Here is a 24,049-nt window from a genome sequence, read left to right as displayed (position 1 = left end):
CAGATTATAATGGCACCTGCCTACCAGAGTTGTTGTAAGGATTTTTAAATCCTGAAGCACAGGGTTTGGCATATAGGACATTTTATAAATGTATCCATCCATCCTTCCTTCCTTCCCTCCTTCCCTCCCTCCCTCCCTCCCTCCCTCCCTCCTTCCTTCCTTCCCTCCTTCCCTCCCTCCCTCCCTCCCTCCCTTTCCAGTGAGGGAAAAGAACATGTACAAGATGCTGTTAGTTAATAGTAGAGTTGGGATAGGAAGTCAGGGCTCCTGCATCTTTCCCTTTGAACCCCAAAACCAGGAATCCAGGCATCAACAAGGTCAAGGACTCAGCAGGTTGATGCAGAAGACTGCGGAATGTGGGAAGATTTAGAAAGTAGTGAAAAAAAGAAGTTTGGGGACCAGAAGCAAAGGTTCCCAGATTGGTTCCAAGAGGAATCTATAAATCATGGAAAGTTGAGTTCAGTGAGACTTAAGAGGAAGGGAAGAAAGAGAAGTATAAGGAATCAAATAGATTAAGAAATGGCCCTATGGGCAGCTAGGTGGTGCAGTGGATAGAGCAGTGGCCCTGGAGTCAGGAGGACCTGAGTTCAAATTTGACCTCAGACACTTAATAATTACCTAGCTGTGTGACCTTGGGCACACATTGCCTTGCAAAAACCTAAAAAAAAAAGGACCCTATGAAGCTGACAGGATCTGAGGGATATTCAAGGATAATTTTCTCCCTGAAAAACCTCCATTCATCCATATTTTGGCTGCCTGAGATTCTAACGATAGAGATTCTTTTCTTTTCTTTTTTTTTTTGAGATAATTGGAATTGAGACTTGCCCAAGTTCACATAGCTAGGAAATGCCCAAGGTTGAATTTGAACTCAGGTCCTCCTGACTCCTGACTCAGTGTTATAACTACTGTACCAACTTCTGTTGTTCTTTGTGGTCCTCTTTGAGCTCTATCCACTGTACTACCTAACTGCCCCGAGATTGATTCTTTTGCACCTTGAAGGTTTTCTGGTCTTCTAGAATCACTTATTGGGAAAGAATCATCTAACCCAACCTCCTCATCTGAGACCCATGGAGAACATAGGCCCTACTCAAAGTGATAGTGAATGTGGATGCTTCAGAGAGGCTTACTGCCATACATTTTATCAACTATAAAGCATACTCTGTGTGTGTGTGTGTGTGTGTGTGTGTGTGTGTGTGTGTGTGTGTGTAGATAGAGCTTGGTAGAGAATGGGACAAAGAATTGGAGGCAGAGGGAGATAGCGAGAATGTATTTTCTCTACAGCTGCGTATCTTACCTAATCATGGTGGGAGGGGAGAGAGGGTCTGTGAGCTGCACTATCAGAGGCAGGAAGGACGTTGTGATGTGGGGCCAAGAAGGCAGCAACCTCAGCCAATAGCCTTCATGAAGAGCCTGCCTTCTTTTGCCCTCCAGGGTTGACGACAAATAGATAAAAGTTCAGAGATAACTCTCCTATTCCAAGAAGGTATGAGAAAGGAGCTTTCCTTTGGATTTTATTTCTTTGTTGAAGTTCCTCCTTGAGAAGCAAACAGGGAAAGTCTGTTTGATCTTTCTGTGTCGCTCAATCATGACAAAACAGCCACAGCTTCATTTTCAAGATCTACAAAGCACTTTCCCCCAACAGGCCTATGAAGCTGACTGTGTGAGTTTGGATCTCTCCATTATCCAGATTAAAAAACTGAGGCTCAGGTAGTTAAAGCAACCTACCCAAGGTCACCCGTTTAGTGTCAGATTGGAATTTGAACCCGGATCTCTGGCCTTAACGTTCAACACTCTTTCTTCTATACCCACCAATGACAACTGGAGAGGGAGGGTGTGTTGTGACAGGAAGAGGTGGCAAGGGTGGGGCTGCAAGTATTGTGTGTGTGTGTGTGGGGGGATATCATATATGGGTATGTGCAAGAGAGAGGGAAGTACATGGGGGTGTCTGAGAACAAGAGGTTTTAGAGGTTTAGGAGTGTGTGGGCGTGCAGAGGGGGAGGGGAAGCCTTTGTATTTTTGAACACTTGCTCATTGGCTGTTACACTTCTTTGCTCTCCCCAAGACAAGACGACTATACAACCCAATATCTAGAAACACACAGATTACCGTACTGTGGGGCTCACAGAATCACAAAATTGCTGTGTTAGATAGGAAAGGCTCTAGTTTATCCAGACTGAATGCATTCATTCATTCATTCATTCAACAAACATTTATTAAGCACCTACTGTGTTCAGAGGCCTGGACCTGGGTTGGCCCAGGGTAGAGAGTACCCTGTGCGGAAGCACAGTCTTAACTGTAAGACGCACTTGGGTGTGGTATCTTTTTGCAGACACAGTGACAGTTTTTCAGCCTTTAGCACCTCCTCTTCCTTAATGTCTCTAACCCCCCAAGGGAAAGCCCCAGCCTGACAGACCTCAGGCTATTGTTCTCTATTTCGATAAAAGAAAGCAGATGTACAATAATGGTTAGGAATTTTTTTTCCCTCACATAATTAACCTAAGATCATAGGATTGAGAACTGCAAAGAAGCATTAAAATAATCTAGGTCCATCCTTTGTTTTACATAAAAGGAAACTGAGGCTTAGAAAGGGCCAATACAAGACTGCCCAACTTGTGAGTAACAGAACTGGGATTCAAACCCTTGACAGTGTTTGCTTCAAAAACCCGGCTTTCAGGTTGCCTTTGCCCCTCCTCTCTCCCAAGACTGTGTGGCGGTGGTCGCCTGCTGTCTCAGGGTGTGGGTATTGTACTATCCGGGCTGTTAGGGGGCTGAACCCTAAAGGATGGAGTCTATCACTTGCTCCCTGGCCCAGACAAATTGCACGGCCCCATGCACACTGTAGAAGAGCAGCTCCTTCATACTTGTGTCGTCATTGCCAAAGTAGCCCCCTCTCTTCAGAGCTTCTATCACGGATGGGTTGCAGCCCGCCAGGAGGATGGCAATGTTGATGGCCCTGTACTCTTTCTGCACATTTTTAAGTGTGTTGATGCCAGCTGTGTCTAGGAATAGCACAGAAGAGCAGTCGATGATGATGGTGTGAAATTCACTTTGTTTTGGGATCAGCTGACCGGTGGTATCAACCTGGCCCACTTCTCCAATAACTCCCTTTTCCACATGCCCCCCGTCCTTGGCGGGCTTCTCCCCCTCACACTTTTTTCTCTTTGCCCATTCTAATGAGGGGTCTAGGCCAGTCATCCTGTAGAGGGATTTAAGGAAGAAATCTTTGTTTGCATAGTAGAGGGGGGCCTCAAATCGAAATATCTTGATCTTAGGGACAGGGAGAAGGTTTTCATATTGTCTGCTGTCCTCGTAAAAAACAGTATTCTCAATCCGTCCGAGCAAGGTCACGTGTGGATGCTGCGTGCGGCTCACGATGCAGAACACAGAGAAGAGGACGCCGACCAGGAGTCCAATTTCAGTGCTGATGAGAGCACAAGAGGCCATGGTGACACACCATATCAAAGCATCCACTTTGTTCACACGATACAGCTTGGGTACATCTCGGAACTTCCACAGAGCCCCCTTCAGGCTGACAATGATGATGCAGGCCAGGACGGATTTCTGTAAGGAGTAGAAGAGTGGAGACAGAAACAGTAGCACCAACAATACCACAATAGCACTGACCACACTGGATACTTGGGTGTGGCATCCCGTGGAGGTCTTGACCAAGCTTTTAGCCAAGGCTGCACTGGTGGTGAAGGAGTGGAAGAAAGATGGGATTATGTTGCAGAAGCCAACCGCAAACATCTCTTGGTTGGCCTTGATGGTGTAGCCGTAGTTCTTGGCAAACATCTCTGACAGGGAGACCGTGAAGGCAAAACCAATAACAGCTATGGGAATGGCATCAAGGGCTACACGGTGCATCAGCCCAAAGTTGGGAGCCTTGGGAGGGATGAACCCAGTTGGAATTTCCCCAGAGATGCTGGACCCATAGCGCTCATGCAGTTTCCCAAAGTGAGACACCAGAGTAGCAGCGACAATAACTACCAGTTCTGTTGGTAGAGGAAACTTAATCTTTTTCTTGAACCTATCTGTGAGCTCCTTGGCCGTTGCCAGTACTGTTAAACAGATGGCACTGGTGATAACATCACAGATGTTTGCCTGGGTAATATTTCGAATCATGTTCACCCATGTGACAAGGAACATGCCATATCCTTGGTGACGGGGGATCTTTATTCCAAAGAGGTATTTGACTTGGGAGGTTAAGATTGTTAAGGAAGCCCCAGTTGCAAAACCATCCAGAAGAGGTTGTGAAAGATACGTGGAGACAAAACCAAGCTGAAAAAGTCCCATGAGAACCTAGAAACAGAATCAGGAGTTGAGTCAGCTAGTTGAGGAAAGGGGCAGGTTGGAAATTTAAGACCAAAGAGTTAATGACTCTATAACTACCTAATATCATATCAATTAAAGAAGTGTTACAACAGTGGTTTCCAACTCAATTAGAAATAGGAGCCACCAAACCACTCAAGGATTCCTGCAGACCACATATTGACTTAGTTTTAATATGTGATATTACCAGTGTTTTACTAAATTTTTATTTGTTTTGTTGAATATTTTCTTTTAACTTTAATTTGGTTTGGACCACATTCAGGATGTTGTTAGTTGGTTTTTGGCACCTTTGCTTTTGAGAATAGAATGTGGAACTGAAAGGGATCTCAGAGATCATACAGCCCAGTCCTCTTATTTTACATTTGAGAAGACTGTGATCCAGAGAAGGAATGATCACTTAGTGAATCAGTGTCTGAGAAAATGTCTCACCCCAACAACATTTCACCATTTGTGAAATTTCATCATTGGAGAGGCATTCCTTTCAGTGAAGGCAAGGATCCACAATGGATTAATTACAGATGTAGGGGTGGAAAATACAAGAGGGAAAAAAAAACCAGTTTATTTCTAAGAGGTCCCCATCAAGGCTTACAGGCATTTTAATCAGGAAAGTGACCCAGACATTGGTTTTAAGCCATATCTTCCCACTTTCAGTGATCCATGATTTTATCAATATGGTTCTTCCCTGCACTGATGCAAATCCCTTAGATAAATAGAATCTCTCCATGGATTCTATTTAACTAAGATGATATATTTTGGGTTGGTGCAATTGAAAGACTTCATGTATAATGTAGAAAGAAAAACTTCATATTTCATAGTAAAAAAGCTTAAGAAATACTGTGTTCCTTCAGTTTTTATATGGGGAAAACTGAGACTGAGAGTTGTAAAGTTACTTTGTCTGGGGTTACACAGTGAGTTATTGACAGGGTCAGGATTAGATACCCTGTCTTCTGATTCCCTGCCCATGCAATTTCTTTGTTACACCAAATTGGTTTTCCTTCTAATGAACACGTTCCTGGGCTCCAATGCTGCCTTCTGGGCATTGTCATTTCTAACAAGGGAATAATTTTCCTTATTAACATTGTACCCACAGAATGTGAAGCATTGTATACATCAGATTTCTTTTCCTGCTACATTGAGAAGTTTTGATGATGTTTTCTATTATTTTTCTTTAAAAGCATTTTTTTTTGTCAAAAGGAATGGCTTTCTATAGGAGGAAGAAAGGAATATAGGGAAATCTAGGCAATGTAAAAGCAAAATAAATCAATAAGAAAATCTATTTAAAAAACAATGTTTTGGGGTGACTAGGTGGCACAATGGATAGAGCACCAGCCCTGGAGTCAAGAGTACCTGAGTTCAAATCTGGCCTCAGACACTTAATAATTACCTACCTGTGTGGCCTTGGACAATGGCCTTAACCCCATTTCCTTGCAAAAACTTAAACAAAACAAAACAAAACAAAACAAAACAAAACAAAACAATGTTTTTCCTTATGGTACAGCCAGGCTGGTCGGCTTACTGTCCATGGTGCCACTATTTCTTCATTAATTCCTGACTCCACACCTTTATTCCTGCTGTTTTCTAATCTGGGACTGCTGAAACTAGAGTGCTATGTCTGAATCTTGGCTCTGTCATTTACTAGACTTAGCTGTGTGACCTTGGACAAGTCATGTAACTCTATTGCCTTGCAAAAATTAAAAAAAAAAGAAATTGAAGCAAAGAAGTTAAGAGATTTGCCTGGAATCAAACCAATAATAAAGGGAGTGAACTATTAGAACAGGTAAACCTTTGTTTATTTTATTTTATTTTACTCTCTGAACCTTAGCTTCCTTCTTTGTAAAATGGACATTGTAATCTCTGCACGATTGCTGTACAGATTACCATCCCCTTTGTGTGAGAAAAGTCTTATGTGGTTGTTATTAGCATTATCATTGATGTCACCATTACTCTGATTTCCTTCAAGACTTCTTCCTCTATGAAGCCTTCCTGACGTCTGAGTTCCCCTAGTGCATACTGTCTATACCTGGCTAGATGTCAAGAAGTCATACACTGCCCAATATTTGTGGTTATCTTTTTATGTCTCCCTTATCTCAGAGATAAACAAAGAAAGGCCCAGGCACTGTCTTATCCTTATCCTCTCCTCCTGATACTGAACATAATAAAATCGCAGACTTGTAGAGTGTCAGTAGGAAGGGACTTCAGAGACTATACAGTCAGGAGTTCTTAACTTGGGGTCCATGAGCCCCCAGAGGTATGTGAATAGGTCTCAGGGAGTCCATAAGCTTAGGTGGAAAAAAAATTACATCTTTATTTTCATGAACCTCCAAATAACATTTAGCATTTCCTTCAATATGAGTTCAAAAACAAAAACAAAACATGATTCTGAAAAAAAGGCAAAAAAGATAAAACTGTAAAACACAAAAAATATAATTGTTAATATTTAACAAAATAAAACAATTAAATAAATAGATACTCTTTTTTAAAAACCTGATTCTGAGAAGGGGTTCTTAGTTTTCACCAGATTGCCAGAGGGGGTACCTGACTTCAAAAAGCTTAAGAATTCTTGATCTAATCCTATTCTCCCTCACTTTACAGATGAAGCTAAAGCCAAGGTAAAGATTATAGTTTTAGAATTGGAAGGCACCTTTGAGATTAATTAGATCAATCCTCTCATTTTACAGATGAAGGAACTGAGGCAGGGACAACTAGGTGGCATAGTGGATAGAGCACTGACCTGGAGTCAGGAGGACCTCAGTTCAAATTTTGCCTCAGACACTTAATACTTAGCTGTGTGACCTTGGACAAGTCATGTAACTCTATTGCCTTGCAAAAATTAAAAAAAAAAGAAACCGAAGCAAGGAAGTTAAGAGATTTGCCTAGAATTAAATCAAAAATAAAGGGAGTGAACTATCAGAAACAGAGAAACAGGTAAACCTTTGTTTATCTTATTTTATTTTATTTTACTTTTTAGTCTTGGGTTCTTCCACTTACTAACTCTGAACTCTGGGCTCTCTTTGAGCATCGGTTTCTACTTCTGTAAAATGGGGCTTTTGGGAAACTCAAATAACATAACAAGTGTGAAAAAAGCTTTGTAAGAGTAGATAAATGTTCATTCTTTGTTTTGATACCTTATGCTCTGATGGTGATTCTGGGTTCTTAAAGGTTATGTCAGTAAAGTGTTAGCAAACAAGAAAGGGTTTTTATCTGGGGGCCTATTTGTTGGGCTGAGACACTTACCTGATAGACCCCTGCCAGGAAAGTCAAGGCCGTGGCAATGCTGATTGCATAACATTCCTTTCCACATTCTGGACCCAAGCCCCCCAGAGTCAGGTCAGAAGCTGGGAAGGTCTCATTGCTATTGTTACTACTGGCTGGGGAGATGTCTTCGTTGAGGTCAAACCCAGCTAGCTGTAATTCTCTGTCTACCACTTGCCCCACCATGAGGCAGAGCAAGCTAAAGATACCCACGGACACATGCCGGGAGGTGCCCATTAGGAAATAGATGATGTTGGCAAAGAAGGATGTGTAGAGGCTGTAGATGGGCTTTAGACCTGCAAGTAGGGAATAGGCAATGGCTTGAGGAACCAAGATGACCCCTATGACAAGGCCAGACATGATGTCGCCCACGATGTAGTCTCTGAAGCGGTACTTAGGAAGCCAGTCTATCACAGGGAAGAAACCCAGAATGGCATCCTTCAGGCTGGCTGGGGTCAGGGAGCAGTTCCTCTTCAGTTTGGCCTTGGCTGTCTCTCGCAGGCTTTTCTGAGATGGAACTTGTCTCTGGATGAGAATGGGAATCTGTAGCCCAGGATCTGCTCCTGCAGGCTCAGCTTGCCCATCCATTTTGGAAACATTCATGCTGTCCACAGGTATGCCTGAAGAAGAAACAAGTGTCACCAGAAGCCCAACTGCCAACACCATTAGGATGCAACAGTCCATAGTTTCCATCCTCTTGTTCTTTTAGTGTTTTTTTTTAATACAGAGGGAGAAGGGGTTCTTCAGTTAAACACTCAATTCCTAGTCTCACATCTTTACAAAATACATATATTCCCAGCATCTTTCAAAGCACACCTCTCTATCTATTTCCTAAAAGAGATCTTTTCCTGATATCTACCCTCTGTTATCTGACACCTGAGGGTCACTAGATATTACCCTCTTAATTTTACATCAAATAACCATATGCATAGTTATTATGCATCTATATGCAGAATTCCTCCCCATAGAAGGTAAGCTTGAAGGTAGGAATTGTTTCTACTTTTGAGTTTCTATTTTCAGCATTTGGAGTAGGCACTTTAAAAACATCTGTTGAAAACATGAGTGCAAATCTGATCTCTGTCACTTAAAACTTACTAACTGTGTGACCTTCGGCAAGTCACTTAACCCTACTGCCTCACAAAAATAAAAAAAAAATCTGTTGGTTATGTGCTTGTGACTGCTTACATAGTTTATACATACTTAATTTTTTTTATTATGAATTTGACAATCACCAACAAACATGCCCACAAACAACAGATAAGAAAGGAAGATTGTGAAACTCTGCCATCCATTTTGTTTCACTTTTTTAAAAGCATAAATCAAAATTACCATGGCAACCTCAACACCACCATGCTTTGTCCTTTGCACTCTTGGATAACCTAGTATTGGTGTATCATTTAAGAGAGTCACTCATTCACCACCAATACTTTTTTTAAAAAAATTATTTTCCCCCCAATTACATGCAAAAAAAAATTTAATATTCTTTTTTGGTAAAGTTTTGTGTTCCAAGTTTTCTCCCTCCTTTCATCTTCTCCCTCTCCCTAGGATGGCAAGCAATATGTAATCATGTGGAAACAACTAAAAGGTTTTTGCATCACTTCCATTTCAAGATCACAGGTCATTTTTAGCCTTAGCCACTATTTGTGGACAGCTAGGTGGTGCAGTGGATGGAGCCATACCTAAATATTTAGCACAACCTCTTTTTTTTCCCCCTTTAACAGATGAAGGAACCAAAAACCAAAGAATGGAAATGACTCGTCTACCACCTATAAGTAGTAGGGCTGGGAAAAATCCTTTGACTATAATACAAGCACTTCCTCTACCTTAATAATGAAATTTCCTTTCTTTTCTAATCACCCACAGACCTGCAGAAATCTTGCTCTTAACATTACAAGCCTATTATTGTTGAAAACCTCCCCTAGGAAGCAACTTCCAGGTGGATGTTGCTCTAGATCCATTCTCCATCTGTAACTACTTCTCAGTCTCTCCCTGAGAACTTGAGTGGGACTTTGAGTTTTTCACTTTGTGGGAGGATGGAATTTCTTAACCATCATCATCCTGACAAGTTATTACTATCAGCCCCAAATTGATACGTTGTAGTGATGACACACTTACCACATGTTGTCTCCACAGAGCAGCTCCCCACTTCCAAGAACATAAATTCCTTGGGGACTGAGCGCAGACTTAATTAGAGAAGACACCCCTGCCAGCAGCCTGCCTATCATGTGTTACTGTTGAAGTGAATGTTTTCATCAGACTTGGTTTTTTTTCAGATTCATACTTTCTTTTTTTTTCTTTTTTCTTTTTTAAGATTCATACTTTTTTTTTTTTGCAAGGCAAATGGGGTTAAGTGGTTTGCCCAAGACCTCACAGCAAGGTAATTATTAAGTGTCTGAGGCCAAATTTGAACTCAGAGTACTCCTGACTCCAGGGCTGGTGCTCTATCCACTGTGCCACCTAGCCGCCCCAGATTCATACTTTCAAAAGAAAGTGTGGTTTATTGATTGGCCAGAGCAAGGAGGTCAAGAGATTAGGGTCCTAGTCCTGGTTCTTCCATTTACTAGCTATGTGATGTTGGGCATACTCTTCTTTCTCTCTCTGGCACTCTTTTTCCTTCTCTATAAAATGAAGAAGTTGGTCTGGATTAAGTTTTTAACCTTGGGTCCATAAGCTTATGTTTTAAGATATTTTGAGATCTATATTTCAATATAATCAGTTTTCTTTGAACTTTTAAATATTTTATGCACTTAAAACATTATTCTATTGCACATAGGGGAAAGGAGAGGGGAAGAGGATTTGGAACTCAAAATTTAAAAAACCCCACCAAATATAAAAAAATTATTTTTACAATAAGATATTATTTATAAAATAAAAACATTTTTCTTAGAATGCATCCATGATGATGTTTCTCTTTCATTCTCAAAGAAGACCATGACGTCAGGGAGTTGATGTCTTGACAAGCACATGAATTGGATTTGAGTGAGGGGGTCTGTGCTAAGTCACCGACCTCACTTTCTCTTCAGGAGCTATCTGGTCCAGTGGCCAGATATGAATCAGGACAACTGGAGATGACCTGGATACAAGGCAATTAAGGTTAAGTGACTTGCCCAAGGTCACATAGCTAGAAGTCTCAGAGACTAGATTTGAACTCCTGTCCTCCTGATTCTGAGGCTAGGGCTCTATCCTCTGTGCCACCCAACTGCCCAGCTAGGAAATACTTTAAAGCTGAGAGCATATTTATGAATTTGATCAGTGCTGGTCCAGGGAATCCTGAGATATGGGACACCCATATGATGTTTACTGGTGAAGTGTCCCAAATGCATATGCTTTGTCTGATATCATTGGATATTTTATCAATGACTCAGATTGGGTGCTTATAAAATTTTCAGATATCACAAGCCTAGAAGAGATAGTAAAATGTTGCATGTTAGATAAATTGTGGGTTCAATGAAAGGAGGTGGTGTGGAACTATGGGATGAGCACTTCTTAGAATCAAAGGACTTGAGTTTGAATCGTCACTTAGTACTTACTATCTTTGTGACTTTAGGTAAATTACTTCCCTCTGTGGATTGTAGTTTCCTTGTTTATGAAATGAAGTAGTTGGATCAGATGGCCCATAAGGTCTTGTCTGGTTCCAGATTTGTGATTCCAAGATCCTCCACTGTAGACTGGTTGGTTACTTAATGGGTACTTTTTTCAGGCACAAGTGGTTTTAAGTGGCCCCCTGGGTCCCTTCCAAATCTGAGATGCAGTATTCACAGGGGTACTCACAGGCCCCTGGTTTGGGGTTGGGAGAGGCACGATAATGGAGGTCAGAGCCTCTAATGCCATAATTCATGTTACCTTTAAAAAAATTCCTCCCCTGATGACCAAGTTTGTGATGAATCCTTTCAACTAAGACTGATTGTAACATCATAAAACCATAGATTCAGAGCTAGAGGATAAGATAGCACTATAATCATCATCATTATTATAATACAGATGAGAGAATGGGCACAGAGAGGTTAAATGATGTGCCCCAAGACTTTTAGTTTAGCCTGTGATACAGGCATGATTTAAACCAGATTTCTTTGAACTGCAAAGCCAGTTTTCTCTCCCGATGCTCATAGTGATACTACACTTGTCCTCAAAGCTTGTCCATGTGAGTAGGACTTCCGTACCAGGAGTTCATACACCACTGGAATAATCTCAGGCATCTCCCCATCTTGGTAAGGCAGAGGACACAAAGATAAGTAGGGGCAAGGAATAGTTGTGTGACTTTGGAGAAGTCTCTTCCTTCCTCTGGGCTGGTGTAAAGATTTTGACGAAAAATGAAAGAAGTAATACTCAAAAATATTCTGCAAGTAAGAAATATTGTCATTTTTAAAATGAAAACATTTCCATGCACAGCAGAACATAAAAATAGAATTACCTTTGAAACCATGAAACTTCATTTCATACCTCTTACTTTTTAAAAAAGTGCCCAATAATTCCATTCATCACTTCCAAAACTGTCTCTTATCTATGCTTCCCTCTGAACTACCTTTTGTTTCCTTCTGAATGTTAAAAAAAGTTCAGTGGCCCCCCTTTGGGGGAAATATATTTATTTCTAATCTTTCCATTTCCTAGGTGGCACAATGGGTAGTGTTACACCTGATGTCAGGAAGATTCAGATTCCTGAGTTCAAATTTGGCTTTAGACACTTCAGATAACACTAGCTTTGTGACCTTGGGCAAATCACCTAAATTGTCTTAGTTAATCCTCAGTTTCCTCATTTGAAAAAGAGCTGGAGAAGGAAATAGCAAAGCTCTCCAATATCTTTTCAAGAAAACCTCAAATGGGGTCACGAAGAGTTGGACGTGACTGAACAAACCTCTTCCTTCCCAATTAAAAAACTAAGAAAATCTCTTCTAACAAATAAGCATAGTCAAAAAAAATGATTCTGAACCATGGCCCTGTCCAGAAACATGGGTCTAGTTTTCATCATACATAGGTCCCCTGGAGACTTGATTGGTCAGAGTTTTTCCATTTTATACCCCCCTCCCAAAGATTTTCTGAAACCATCTCTTTCTGTCATTTCTTATGGGGTAACACTGTTTCACTATATTAATATACCACAATTTGTACAGCCATTCCCCATTTGATGGACAACCTCTTAGATTCTAGTTCATTGCTTTTATTTTTCCCCCTTTGATTTTTTTTTAAATATTAAGACCCTTGTTTTATTTACAACAATCTCCTCCTACCCCTGTTTTATTTTCATTCTTTATTAATACCCCCATTCCAGATGCCAGTGTAGTTATGGGTTTCTATGTCAAACTTCTTGGACATATATGTTTATGTGTGTGTTCAGATAAAAATGAGGTTCATGGGCAGCTAGGTGGCACAGTGGATAGAGCACTGGCCCTGGAGTCAGGAGTACCTGAGTTCAAATCCAGCCTCAGACACTTAATAATTACTTAGCTGTGCGGCCTTGAGCAAGCCACTTAACCCCATTGCCTTGAAAATAAAACCCCTAAAAAAATGAGGTTCATTTGATACCTACTGTCCCAATCTTCTTGCTCTTTGTTTATATGCTCAAACATAGGGCAAACATATTTAAAACCAACCTCGGGTACTTCCTGACTGTGTGACCCTGGGCAAGCCACTTAACCACTGTCTGCCTTACTTTTTATCTCTGTAAAGTGGGAATGCTGTCATGATCAAAATATGATAATATTTGTAAAGTACTCAACAAACTTTAAAGAGCTTTATCAATGCTAGCAATTATTATATTCTTTATTATGGGTATATAGTTATTATTATTATTATTATTGCCATTGTTACTATAGTCATCTTCTCATGGACCCCAAGTAGGGAAACAAACCAAGTTCCATCACCTTTTTCTCCTTTCTACATAAATGTAGAAAGCTCTAGAGAAAACCTAAACCTCAAAATAGAACCAATATGCATATTAAAACAATTTTAACAGTTGTTTCTGATGCCAAATATCTTATATTTCCTTCTGTTTTTTTAATCTTTTGATTTTATTCAAATAGTTCTTGCCAACTAATGAAATTACTGATTTCTGTTTGATCTATTCTAGTTTTTAGAGAGTCTGTAACTTGGATAAGGTTTACCATTTTCTTTTTTAAGAGTGTTTATGTAATTAAAAAAAAATCTCTTCCTTCATTTCTTCTAGGTATTCATGTAATCCTTATAGAAAGCTCATTGTTTTCTGAACCACTGTATATAGTTATTATTAAGTTATTTGTTCCATTTGGGAGCAAAGGTTTGGGTAAAATCAAGTTTGATAAGTGTTTGAGCTTAATCTCTGCATTTAGTTTTTGAACTAAGACATTGTGTTTCCTGTTATATTTTGGAGGGGAATGGTTGGACATGTATATGGTCTTGCCTTACATCCCCTGTATTTCTGGGCTGACCACACCCCACCCAAACTTCTGGGCTTAGACCTTGCCTCCTGATCTTTGATGTACAAAGTGTTCTATCTTCAGGTCACTTTCTGGGGTCCCTGGCTTGGGTTATTGCTATTTGATTGTTACTGCGCTGCTCTCCCACCTCCTTACCACAGGCTTTCCTGTCCACCTGGTTTGTTTTCCTGTGGTAGTCCTGGCTTAGTTGTGGATCTCCTGACTACACGTTCAGTGTGTGTGTGTGTGTGTGTGTGTGTGTGTGTGTGTGTGTCTGTGTCTGTGTCTGTGTCTGTGTCTGTGTCTGTGTATTTCAAGAGTGGAAGAAGCCACTTACTACAGTTTCTCCTGGGATTTCTTAATCATTATTCAGTCTGGTGCAAATAGTATATTTTTTGCTAAAGTAATAATGAGGGAACTGGGGTATCTGCCTCTGTTCAGGCAGTCATCTTGGCCAGAAATCACCATAATAAATATTTAATTTGATTGTGATTTCAGAGTTAATCTCTTAGAAAGAATTTTTCTCTTAGGAGTCTTATTCACATTCCCAAAAGAACATCAGAGTTCTTTGGGAACTCTAAGAAATCTGGAACTTGTTAATCCCCAATGCCTCCTTCCAGCCCCCACATTTATAAAGAACTATGTTAAGTTTAAAAAATAAAAATTCAGTTCAGCACACAAACATCCAGCTCATGCTCCCAGCTGTGGGAGAGAAATGTTTCCATAAGACACAGCCTAGCCCCCATGGCTATTGGCTCGGTAGGGAAAGAAGGTAAGCAAACATTGATGGTACAAAACATTGCGGGTTACGGACAACAGAAGAGGTAAAGCCAGAGCTCCCTATGCAGTCTCAAAGGAAAGTTTTTAGCAATAGGGGAAATCAGGAAAAGTCTCATGGAGGCAGCAGTCTTTGACATGGACTTAAAGAAGTGGGCCATAGAGGGAACAGAGAAAAGTCCTGGAGGTGGGAACTGACAGATCTTTGAAGGGTCAGAGAGAAATGTTCAGTTTGTCTGGAGCTTAGCAATGGAAGAGGAAAGCAGTAGTGTGAGATCAGGCTGGAAAGACAGGGAGGACCAAATGGTTTGGTATTCAGTCATGTATGCCTTTTTGTTACCCTGTGACCATAGGGGCAGCTTGGCAAAAACACTGGAGTGGTTTGTCATTTCCTTCTCCAGCTCATTTTACAGATGAGGAAACTGAGGCAAACAGAGGTTAAGTGACTTGTCCAGGGTAACATTGTCCATACGTGTCTGAGGCAAGATTTGAACTCCAGTCTTCCTAATTCAGCTCAGTCATCTAGTTACCTCTAGAGCCTTGAATTAGGAGAGACTAAGATGCCTGAATAAACTTTTTCAACTCACATACTTCTCTAATGTGCTTTGTTAGTACAACCATGTAAAGTTTTCAATTTGATCTTTTTCTCCCTAATGCTCAGCTCAGCTCCTGTCACATATCAAACACTTATTAATAGAGAAATATTTTCTAATTGATTAATTGACTGAGTAAGGTAGTATATTATTATTATTATTATTATCTCCCTAGGACAAATGAGGAAACTAAGGTTCTAAGGTCAGAGGACTGGCTTGACCAGTCTGCCTCTTCTAGGGGTGCTTCTATAATAACAATTGGTCCAATTCCCAAATGCACAGGCATAGTAAGGAGAGGGTTACAGGAATATTAGGCTGGCAAATGATGGGAATGCTATAGGGACAATTTACTTAGATTTCAGTAATTGTTGTTTGTCCTTTATTTTTGAAGCCAACCAATGACATTACAGGGTGATGACTTAACATGCAAGAATTAGATTTAAGGGGTAGCTAGCTGGCGCAGTGGATAAAGCACCAGCCCTGGAGTCAGGAGTACCTGGGTTCAAATCCTGGCTCAGACACTTAATAATTACCTAGTTGTGTGGCCTTGGGCAAGCCACTTAACCCCATTTGCCTTGCAAAAGCCTTAAAAAAAAAAAGAATTAGATTTAAGTGAGGCAGAGCTGTACAAAGTCATCAGCCTCACTCTCTCTTCCAGAGTTATCAAATGACTCAGGATGCAATGAATGCCCTTGGCGTCCTAGTTGTCTGATCAAGCTCTGATGGCTCCACAGTGCCTGCTGGCTTTGGTCGCCTTTGTGGCCATTGGAACAAATTGTTCTCATCCATCCATTCCACTGGGGAAAGTCTTCCCATGCTTTGGGCAGATGTCTCCTTATTTCACTAACAGGTTTGAGGTTCTTCCATTCTCCCCAACCTGGTTTAGCCTGTCTGCCAAGACGGTTTTACTGGGTGTAACCACTGTATATGCTACAGTTTTTTTGGAGCCACAGCTATTTTTGTAGATAATATGGAGAATAAGGGTTCTTAATCTTCCTGTGTCCTGGGCCCCTTTGACAGTCTGGGCTAGACTATAGATCCTTTCTCAAAATTGTGTTTTTAAATAATTAAAGAAAATGGTAAGCTTCAGTTAACAGTTACAATAAAGATATAATTGTTTTCCCACCTACTTTCACAGAGCTCCTGATAATTTATCTGTGGATTCCAGGTTAAGTATCTCTGGTTTAGATAATAGTACAGTTAAAGAGATTCAGAACTGGTTAATGGCCTGACTTGAATAGATAATCATTAATGAACTGACATCTCTTTGGAGAGAGGTCCCTCCCTAGAGTGCTCTAGAGATCTCTCCTTGACTTTATGATATTTAACACTTGATTAATAACCTCAATGAAGACAGAGATGGCATCTTATCGGATTTGCAGATAATGGAAAGCCAAGAGGATTAGCCATTGTGTTGAATGGCAAAGTCGGGATCCAAGAATCTCTTGGTAGGCTAGATCTTTGGACTGAGTATCAGAAGATGAAATTTGCTATGTATAAATGTAGAGCTGTATGGTTGGATAAAAAAGTTGACTTCATAAGTATAATATAGGGAGGGGTGCTCAGCTAACCATCTGTCTGAAAAACATCTAGGTTCAATATATCTCAAGAGTATGATATTTTAACCAAAAAAAGCTAATCTGTTGTTAGTCTATTGGCCAGGTGATCTCACCTCATATGGAATATTCTGTTTAGTTCAGTTTATGAAAGACTATGGCGACCTGGGATAGGCAGCATGTTGTAATTGATAGTGAGTTGACTTTGGAGTCAGGAAATCCAGAGTTCAAGTTCTCTGACCTATGGTGGCTGTTTGACTGACTCTGGACAAATTTTCACTTCACTTCTCAGGGGCCCAGGCAGCTCTCTAAGATGACAAATTGCATGTTATGTGTAATCTCTATTAATGAAGGGAATTCTTCATTGGGGATTTCCCTAAAACAATGAAATCACCAAAAATTAGTAGAAAAATGACCATGTTAATCAAGGGTCCTCAAGATCATGACTAATGAGGATTTGTTAAAGGAACTAGGGGATATTTAATTAGAAGAAGGGAAGACTTAGGGAGAATAAAAACTTGCAAAAAATTGGAGCTATCCCAAAGTGGAATGGGAGCAGTTAAGTGGTGAAGTGGGTAGAAAGACTCCTATTCTTGAGTTCAAATTTGACCTCTTATTAGCTGTGTGACCCTGGGCAAGTCACTTAACCCTGTTTGCCTCAGTTCCCTCATTTGTAAAATGAACTGGAGAAGGAGATGGCAAACCATTCCAATATCTTTGCCAAGGAAAACTCAAATAGGATGACGATGAGTCAAACATAACTAAAATGACAAAACAACAACAAAAGTGGAATGGGCTACTCTCTAAAGAGGTGGTTCCCACCTCCCCTTTGGTGAGAATCTACAAAGGAAACCCTGATAACCCCTTGTAGGGGTCAGAGGGATCCTGGTCAGATATGAGTTGACCTATATGACCTCTGAGATGCTTGCAGCTGTGAAATACTGAGGTTTAGGAATTCTCTGCTGTCACTTTCTCCTAGAAACCCCAATACTCTGGATTTGTGATGTAGAGGTCCTGGAGTGAGCAATGGTGTATGAATAATAGAGCACAGACAGCCAGACTTAGACATCTATGAGGTCATGTCTCCAGAGTGCACTATGACCACATGGTAAAGCTTACCACACTTTGGAATTCTCTGTCTGAGAGTGAAATATAATTAAAGGAAATCAAATGGCCCACACCTTCTAGTGTTTCTTCCTAGAAGACCCAAAACTGCTTTCAACAAAACCCATCTATAACCCAGTCAGTCAATAAACACTTTTTATAGTCAGCTGGGTCCCTGGCTATCTACTGGCTTCTACAAGATTGTAGAGCATGTTGAGGCTTTTGGAGACGGAAGGAGAAGAGTCATCTTATCCATGTGTTGGATCTGGGCTATCTTTTAGTGTCAGAATAACAACAGTGACCTCTCTTGGTTCCATAGGAAGTCTCCCTGCACAGTCCAGAGTTCTTCCTACTCCATTATGAACAGAGCCCTACCTCCTTTATTGATTGTCTTTCTCTGACTTCAAATAGGTTGTATATCCCTCTACCCTCCCCCCAACATACCTACACACTCCATTCCTTAAATTCAGGGCTTCCGAATACTGTAGCAGAAGGAGTATAATAAAAATAATTCTCACTTTTTGAATACTTTAAGATTGCCAAGATGATTTATTCCCTGCAATCCTGTGAGGTAGCCTTTGCAAATATCATCATCACCACCACTACCACCATCACCATCCTCACCATCATCTTCTTCATCCTCATTATCAACATCATTGTCATCATCCTCATTATCATCATCCCCATGTTACAAAGATACTGAGACTTAGAGCATCTGCGACTTCCCAGCATCTCAGAGTTAGAAAAGTTGTCAGAAGTCACTTAGGCCAGGGTCCTTAATTGTCTTTCTGTGTCCTGGACCCCTTTACCAGTCTGGTGATACCTTCTCAGAATCATGTCTTTAAATGCATAAATGAAATTCATAAGATTACAAAAGAAATTAATTATGTTGAAATATAGGTTATCAAAATATTAAGAAAAAAATTAAAAGCTCATCAATGGGGACCTTTGAGCCTTCTTTTGAAGACCTCCATGAGCAAGAACCTACTATCTCCCAAGACAGTTCATTAACTTTTTGTTAGTTAGCAAACATTTGTTGTTATTGTTCCCTTGTTTTTATTGTGTCTGATTCTCCACGACTCCATTTGGGAATTTTTTTTTTAGGTTTTTACAAGGCAAATGGGGTTAAGTGACTTGCCCAAGGCCACACAGCTAAGTGTCTGAGGCCAGATTTGAATTCAGGTACTTCTGACTCCAGGGCCTGTGCTCTATCCACTGCACCACCTAGCCACACCTGGGATTTTCTTAGTAAAGATACTAGAGTGGTTTGCCATTTCCTTCTCCAGCTCATTTCATAGATGAGGAAACTAAGGCAAATAGCCTGAAGTGACTTGTCCAGGGTCACACAGCTATTAAGTGTCTGAAGCCAGATTTGAATTCAAGAAAATGAGTCTCCTGACTCCAGGTCCACATTCTAACACAGGAACCATTGTGCAAAGTGCTAGGAAAACAAACAAAAAAAGCAAAACACTCTAGAGCCTCTTCTCTAGGAGTGTACATTCCAATGAGGGAGGAAATATGTACTTCAGCACCTCTATAACAACATCTATATACACCAATAAGAATGTAGATATATTTACTTAGATATAAAATAAACACACACATCTAGGATCTAGGTAGAGTGGATGAGGGTCATTCAAAAGGGGAAGAAGACATAGTAATTGGGGGACTAGAAGGGGCCTCCTGCGGATGGTGGGATTTGAGCTGAGTTTTAGAGAAATTCAAGGAAATAAAGGGTAAAAGGTAGAGGACTTCCTAACTCTAACTGTTGGGCAAGTGTCCTTTTGTTAAGCCAAAATGTTCCTCTTTGCAACTTCCACTGATCACAATGAGGAAAATGTTAGATTTTGAGTTATATGACATGAGTTCAAATCCTTGTCTGACCTGTGTGATCTTGGCTAAGTCAGTAAACCTCTCTGCACCTCAGTCTCCTCATTTGGAAAAGGAAGGTGTTTGGACATCTAGAAGATGTACAAGATCCACTCCAGCCCTAAATCTATGGTCCTTAAGTTTATGAGGAGAGGACTAGAGACCACAAAACGTGCTATAATTGATTGCTGAAATTGTGAAATTGACTGGAGAAGAAAAGGCCAAGGAATAAGAGCAGGGAAGGGGAAAGATGTTGGCAGGGTCCCATAGGGTACCTTTCTTCAAGTGCTTAAAGGATTATCCCAGGGAGGCAGGACTGGGTTGCTTGGTGACAGAGGGCAGATTTCAGAGCTGTAGATGAAAGTACAGCTATGGCACACCCGTAGCTAACAACTTTTGTCCCTGAGGCAGGTACAAGATATGCTCTCCAGAATTACGGGAATGGGCAGAGACCTCAGTACACTCTTTATTCCCCTCAGGCAAAGCTCAGGTTGCTACTTCCTAGTTATGTTTCCAGAGAGGCAAATTTCAGCTCAATAGAAAGAAGAATTAAGGGTTGTCCAAAAATGGACAACTTCAGTTGACAAATTTGAACTGAGGTCATCTTGACCTTGTCCTAAACTTCTGATGCAAAGTGAAGTGAGCAGAACCAGGAGAACACTGTATACAGTAACAGCATCACTGCATGATGGTCAACCAGGAATGACTTGGCCATTATCAACAATATAATGATCCAAGACAATTTTGAAAAATTCATGATGAAGAATGCTATCTAGTCACCTCCAGAGAAAGAACTGATGGAGTCTGAATGCAGACTGAAGCATACTTTTTTTTTTACTTTCTTTATTTTTCTAGGCCTTTTTTTGCTCTATGTTTTCTTTCACAACATGGCTTTATATGAAAATTGTTTTGCATGACTACATACATAAAATCTATATCATATGGGGGAGAGGAAAGACAACAAAATTTGGGACTCAGAATTTTTAAAAATGAATATTAAAATTATTTTACATGTAACTGGAAAAAATAAAATTTTTAATTTTTTTAAAGTTCTAAGCTTCCCCACATGGAACTTATTTAAGTGGATGCTATGCTATACAAATAGTTATTGGGGATATATTGGGTGAGAAGATAGACTGGATGATCTCTCAGACTGCTGAGAACCTATAATTGCAAACTATTGCCATTTCTTTGGATTGTAGCCTGATCCTATTTTTAAAATGTATAATTTCTGGGGAGAAAGAAATTTCTAAGCACTACAACAAGCATTTATTAATATTAGAACAAAGATAAATGGCTTTAAAAGATAATGGAATTGAATATTAACACCTTAAGGGAAATTGGTTTGTCAGAGCTTTCCAAATGATAGCCAGTGAGAGTGTCTTCCCATGAGTGAACTATATAAACAAGATTTATTGTGGAAAAAAACTCACAATGAGAATAACTCACGTTTCTATAGTTCTTTAAATAGCAGGTTTCTTTTTTACAGCCCTCTAAGGTGGGGTTTTATTTCCATTTTAAAGAGAAAACTGATGCTCAAAGTGGTTTTTAAATGATTTGTCCAGTCTTTAAGTGTTGGTACCTCCTTGCTTAAATAGAGAACGTAGATGGGGGCAGGGGAGGGAGACATGATTAGTGTCTTCAAGTCATCTGAGAAAAGATTTCAATTTGTTCTACTTTGCCCCAAAGGGCAGAAGTCAGAGCAATTGGTAGTCATTGCTAGGCAGCACCATAGTGGATAGAACACTGGACCTGGAGTTGAGAAGACCTGAGTTTAAATGTGACCTGAGATTCTTCCTGGCTGTGTGACCCTTGGGTGAGCCACTCAATCTGTTTGCTCAGTTTCCTCAATTGTAGCATCTAGCTTTCAGGGATGTTGTGAGAATCAAATGAGATATTTGTAAAGTGCTGCCACATCTTTTCTACTCACCTTTTCTCTTTTAGCTTTAAAACTCTCACTAAACAAAAAAAAAGGTAGTAACTGGAAAAAAAAAGGCAGAAACCGTTTCTTAAAGGCATTGAGTTCCTTGTCAGTGGCAGCATTCAAGCAGATGTTGTTAGTCTTTCTAATTGCATACAGATCTGATGACCTAGATGCCTTCTGAGGTGCCTTCCACCTCTGAACTGCTGTGACTCAGTGAGCAAAAGTTAGCATTATAAATCAGACGGGTACATGGAAGTGTGCTATTTGATGTTGAGAGCCCCAACCTATCCCCTAATTTGGAAAGTTTAGCTTTCATTTTTAGATGAAATTAGATTTTAAGCCTTGTTGAAATTTTGCTAAACACTTCCCCAAATGGGAGGAAGTCACCGGGAGGTGAAAAATGCAGGGAGGAGAAAAATGGATCCTGGCTATAAGACATACCTGTGATCCTTCTGTGTTTGCATATGATAAGAAATGCACACCCCCAAAGGGACCTACCTATGAATTCTGAGGTTAAAGTTCTCTCTGCAGCTTTTGACTCTTAGGAAGAAGGGCACTCTCCGTAGCTCCCCTGGCATGGGACTGACCCTTTAAAAAAGATATCATGGTTTAAAAATTCAACTCTAGCTGCACTGCAATTTTTCTTCCTGCCTTATCACTGGAATTGCACAAGGAAAGGTTAATATTCCTTGTGACTGTGAGAATAATATCTAACATTTTACATAAAGATTTTTGGAAAGAAACAAACATTTATTAAGCTCCTACTTTACAAATATCATCTCATTTAATCCTCACAACAACCTTGGGTGGTAGTTTTCCATTTTGCAATTGAGGAAACTGAGACAGAGGTTAAGTAACTTGCCCAGGTCATATAGTTGCTAAGTGTATGAAGTCAGATTTGAACTTGGGTCATCTTGACTCTGTTTCCAGCAATCAGACCCTAGTTTAATTAAAAATCATAGGAGCTTTCTTTATTTTTTTCTTACTTTTTTGGGAGGGAGGGATTGGGCAACATAACTTATATGGAAATTTGTTTTGCATGATTTCATTATAATGTGTATCATATTGCTTTTCTTTTCGATTGGGTGGGGAAGGAATCTGGCATTCAAAATTAAAAATGAATATCATAATTTTTAAAAAATTGTTTATAATAGCCCCTTTATTTGCCCAAATAAGAGGAATCTACCTTGTCCTACATACAGGTAGAAGAAAAATGTTCCCAAGTTTTTTCTTCATTGGTAGCATAAAATACAGAATTCCATATTATAGAAATACATCAACCTTCCTTGTTAATGGTGTGTTTGGGGTTGGCTCCACACCACAGGTGCCTTGGCCAATTCAGGCTCCTAACAATACAGCCGGTGTGATGGAACTATTCATCCTGTTCAAGCCAGGAGATGGACATGGAACAAGACATAGAGGCACTGCTGCTTCATGGAGTTATCTAGCACAGTGTCCCAATCAGTTGTAATTTATGATAGGTACAGGAGAAGGCAAAGGAAGGAGGAATGACATTTTTCTGAATTGATTTTCTGAACACCTCATCTTTCTATTTTGATTTTCAGCATCTAAACTTTAAATAATTCTAAGCTTTTAATTTTTTTTTCCGTGTGCCATTTAAAGTAGGCAAAGGGAATAGAAAGACCAAGATCAGGAAGATGAGATTGAATCAAAGACTAGAGGAGTCCAAGAGGAGGAGGAGGAATGTCTATTTCTTACAGGCACAAGAGGAGGCGATGGGAAGCTTAGCCACCTAAGGATTCTGAAATTTAGATCTGGGTGAGATGTTAGAAATCCTTCAGTTCAACTGCCCATCCCCATTTTACAGATGAGGAAACACAGTCTCAGATAAGTTAAGTCACTTGCCTCTGAGGCGGTAAATAAAAATTTGGCATCTGTACCCCGGCCTTCTGACTCAAAATTCATTTGTTGATTTTTTTTTCCCTTCTGCTACTCTGTCTCTTTTACTTATGCAACTTTAAAAAAATAAAGGAAAAAGCAACTAAGTTCTTCTTACCTCTGTGGAGCCTGAGGAAAATGAAGAGCTTAAGTTCTAGCCTGAATTAGCTCCTTAGGGAGACTTGATGGCAGTACCATGGGGTAAGAGGACTAGGGCACCGTCCTCCACTGGCCAAAAAGCGGTCCCTGTGCCAGCACATGGGGGGTCAATCTAGCTCCTCCCTGTTCTTAACCCAGCACCCAATGGCCACCAGGCTTGTTGTTCAATTATTTACCCGAGATTGCTGAGTCATATGT

The 24,049-nt window shown here is 40.2% G+C and overlaps 2 protein-coding genes across 3 annotated transcripts in view; one reads left to right on the top strand and one right to left on the bottom strand.

Moving 5' to 3' along the window:
- LOC141519316 (alpha-L-iduronidase-like) overlaps positions 1–24,049 on the top strand; it is a 59,205-nt gene that overhangs the window by 8,234 nt on the left and 26,922 nt on the right.
- On the bottom strand, positions 206–23,949 carry SLC26A1 (solute carrier family 26 member 1). 2 transcript variants are annotated; one of them, XM_074229987.1, is made up of 4 exons: positions 23,811–23,949; positions 22,292–22,381; positions 7,564–8,201; positions 206–4,299 (listed from the first exon to the last, which is right to left on the bottom strand). In XM_074229987.1, the coding sequence occupies exons 3-4, from the start codon at positions 8,182–8,184 to the stop codon at positions 2,776–2,778; spliced, it is 2,145 nt and encodes a 714-aa protein (XP_074086088.1). In that variant the 5' UTR covers positions 8,185–8,201; positions 22,292–22,381; positions 23,811–23,949; the 3' UTR covers positions 206–2,775. The 2 variants fall into 2 exon arrangements, with proteins under 2 accessions (XP_074086088.1, XP_074086089.1); XM_074229988.1 differs by lacking the exon at positions 22,292–22,381.

This window comes from Macrotis lagotis, chromosome 3, assembly GCF_037893015.1.
Source record: "Macrotis lagotis isolate mMagLag1 chromosome 3, bilby.v1.9.chrom.fasta, whole genome shotgun sequence".
NCBI lineage: Eukaryota > Metazoa > Chordata > Mammalia > Peramelemorphia > Peramelidae > Macrotis > Macrotis lagotis.
The sequence above is the reverse complement of the archived record's forward strand: the minus strand, read 5'-3'. Positions and strand labels throughout refer to the sequence as shown.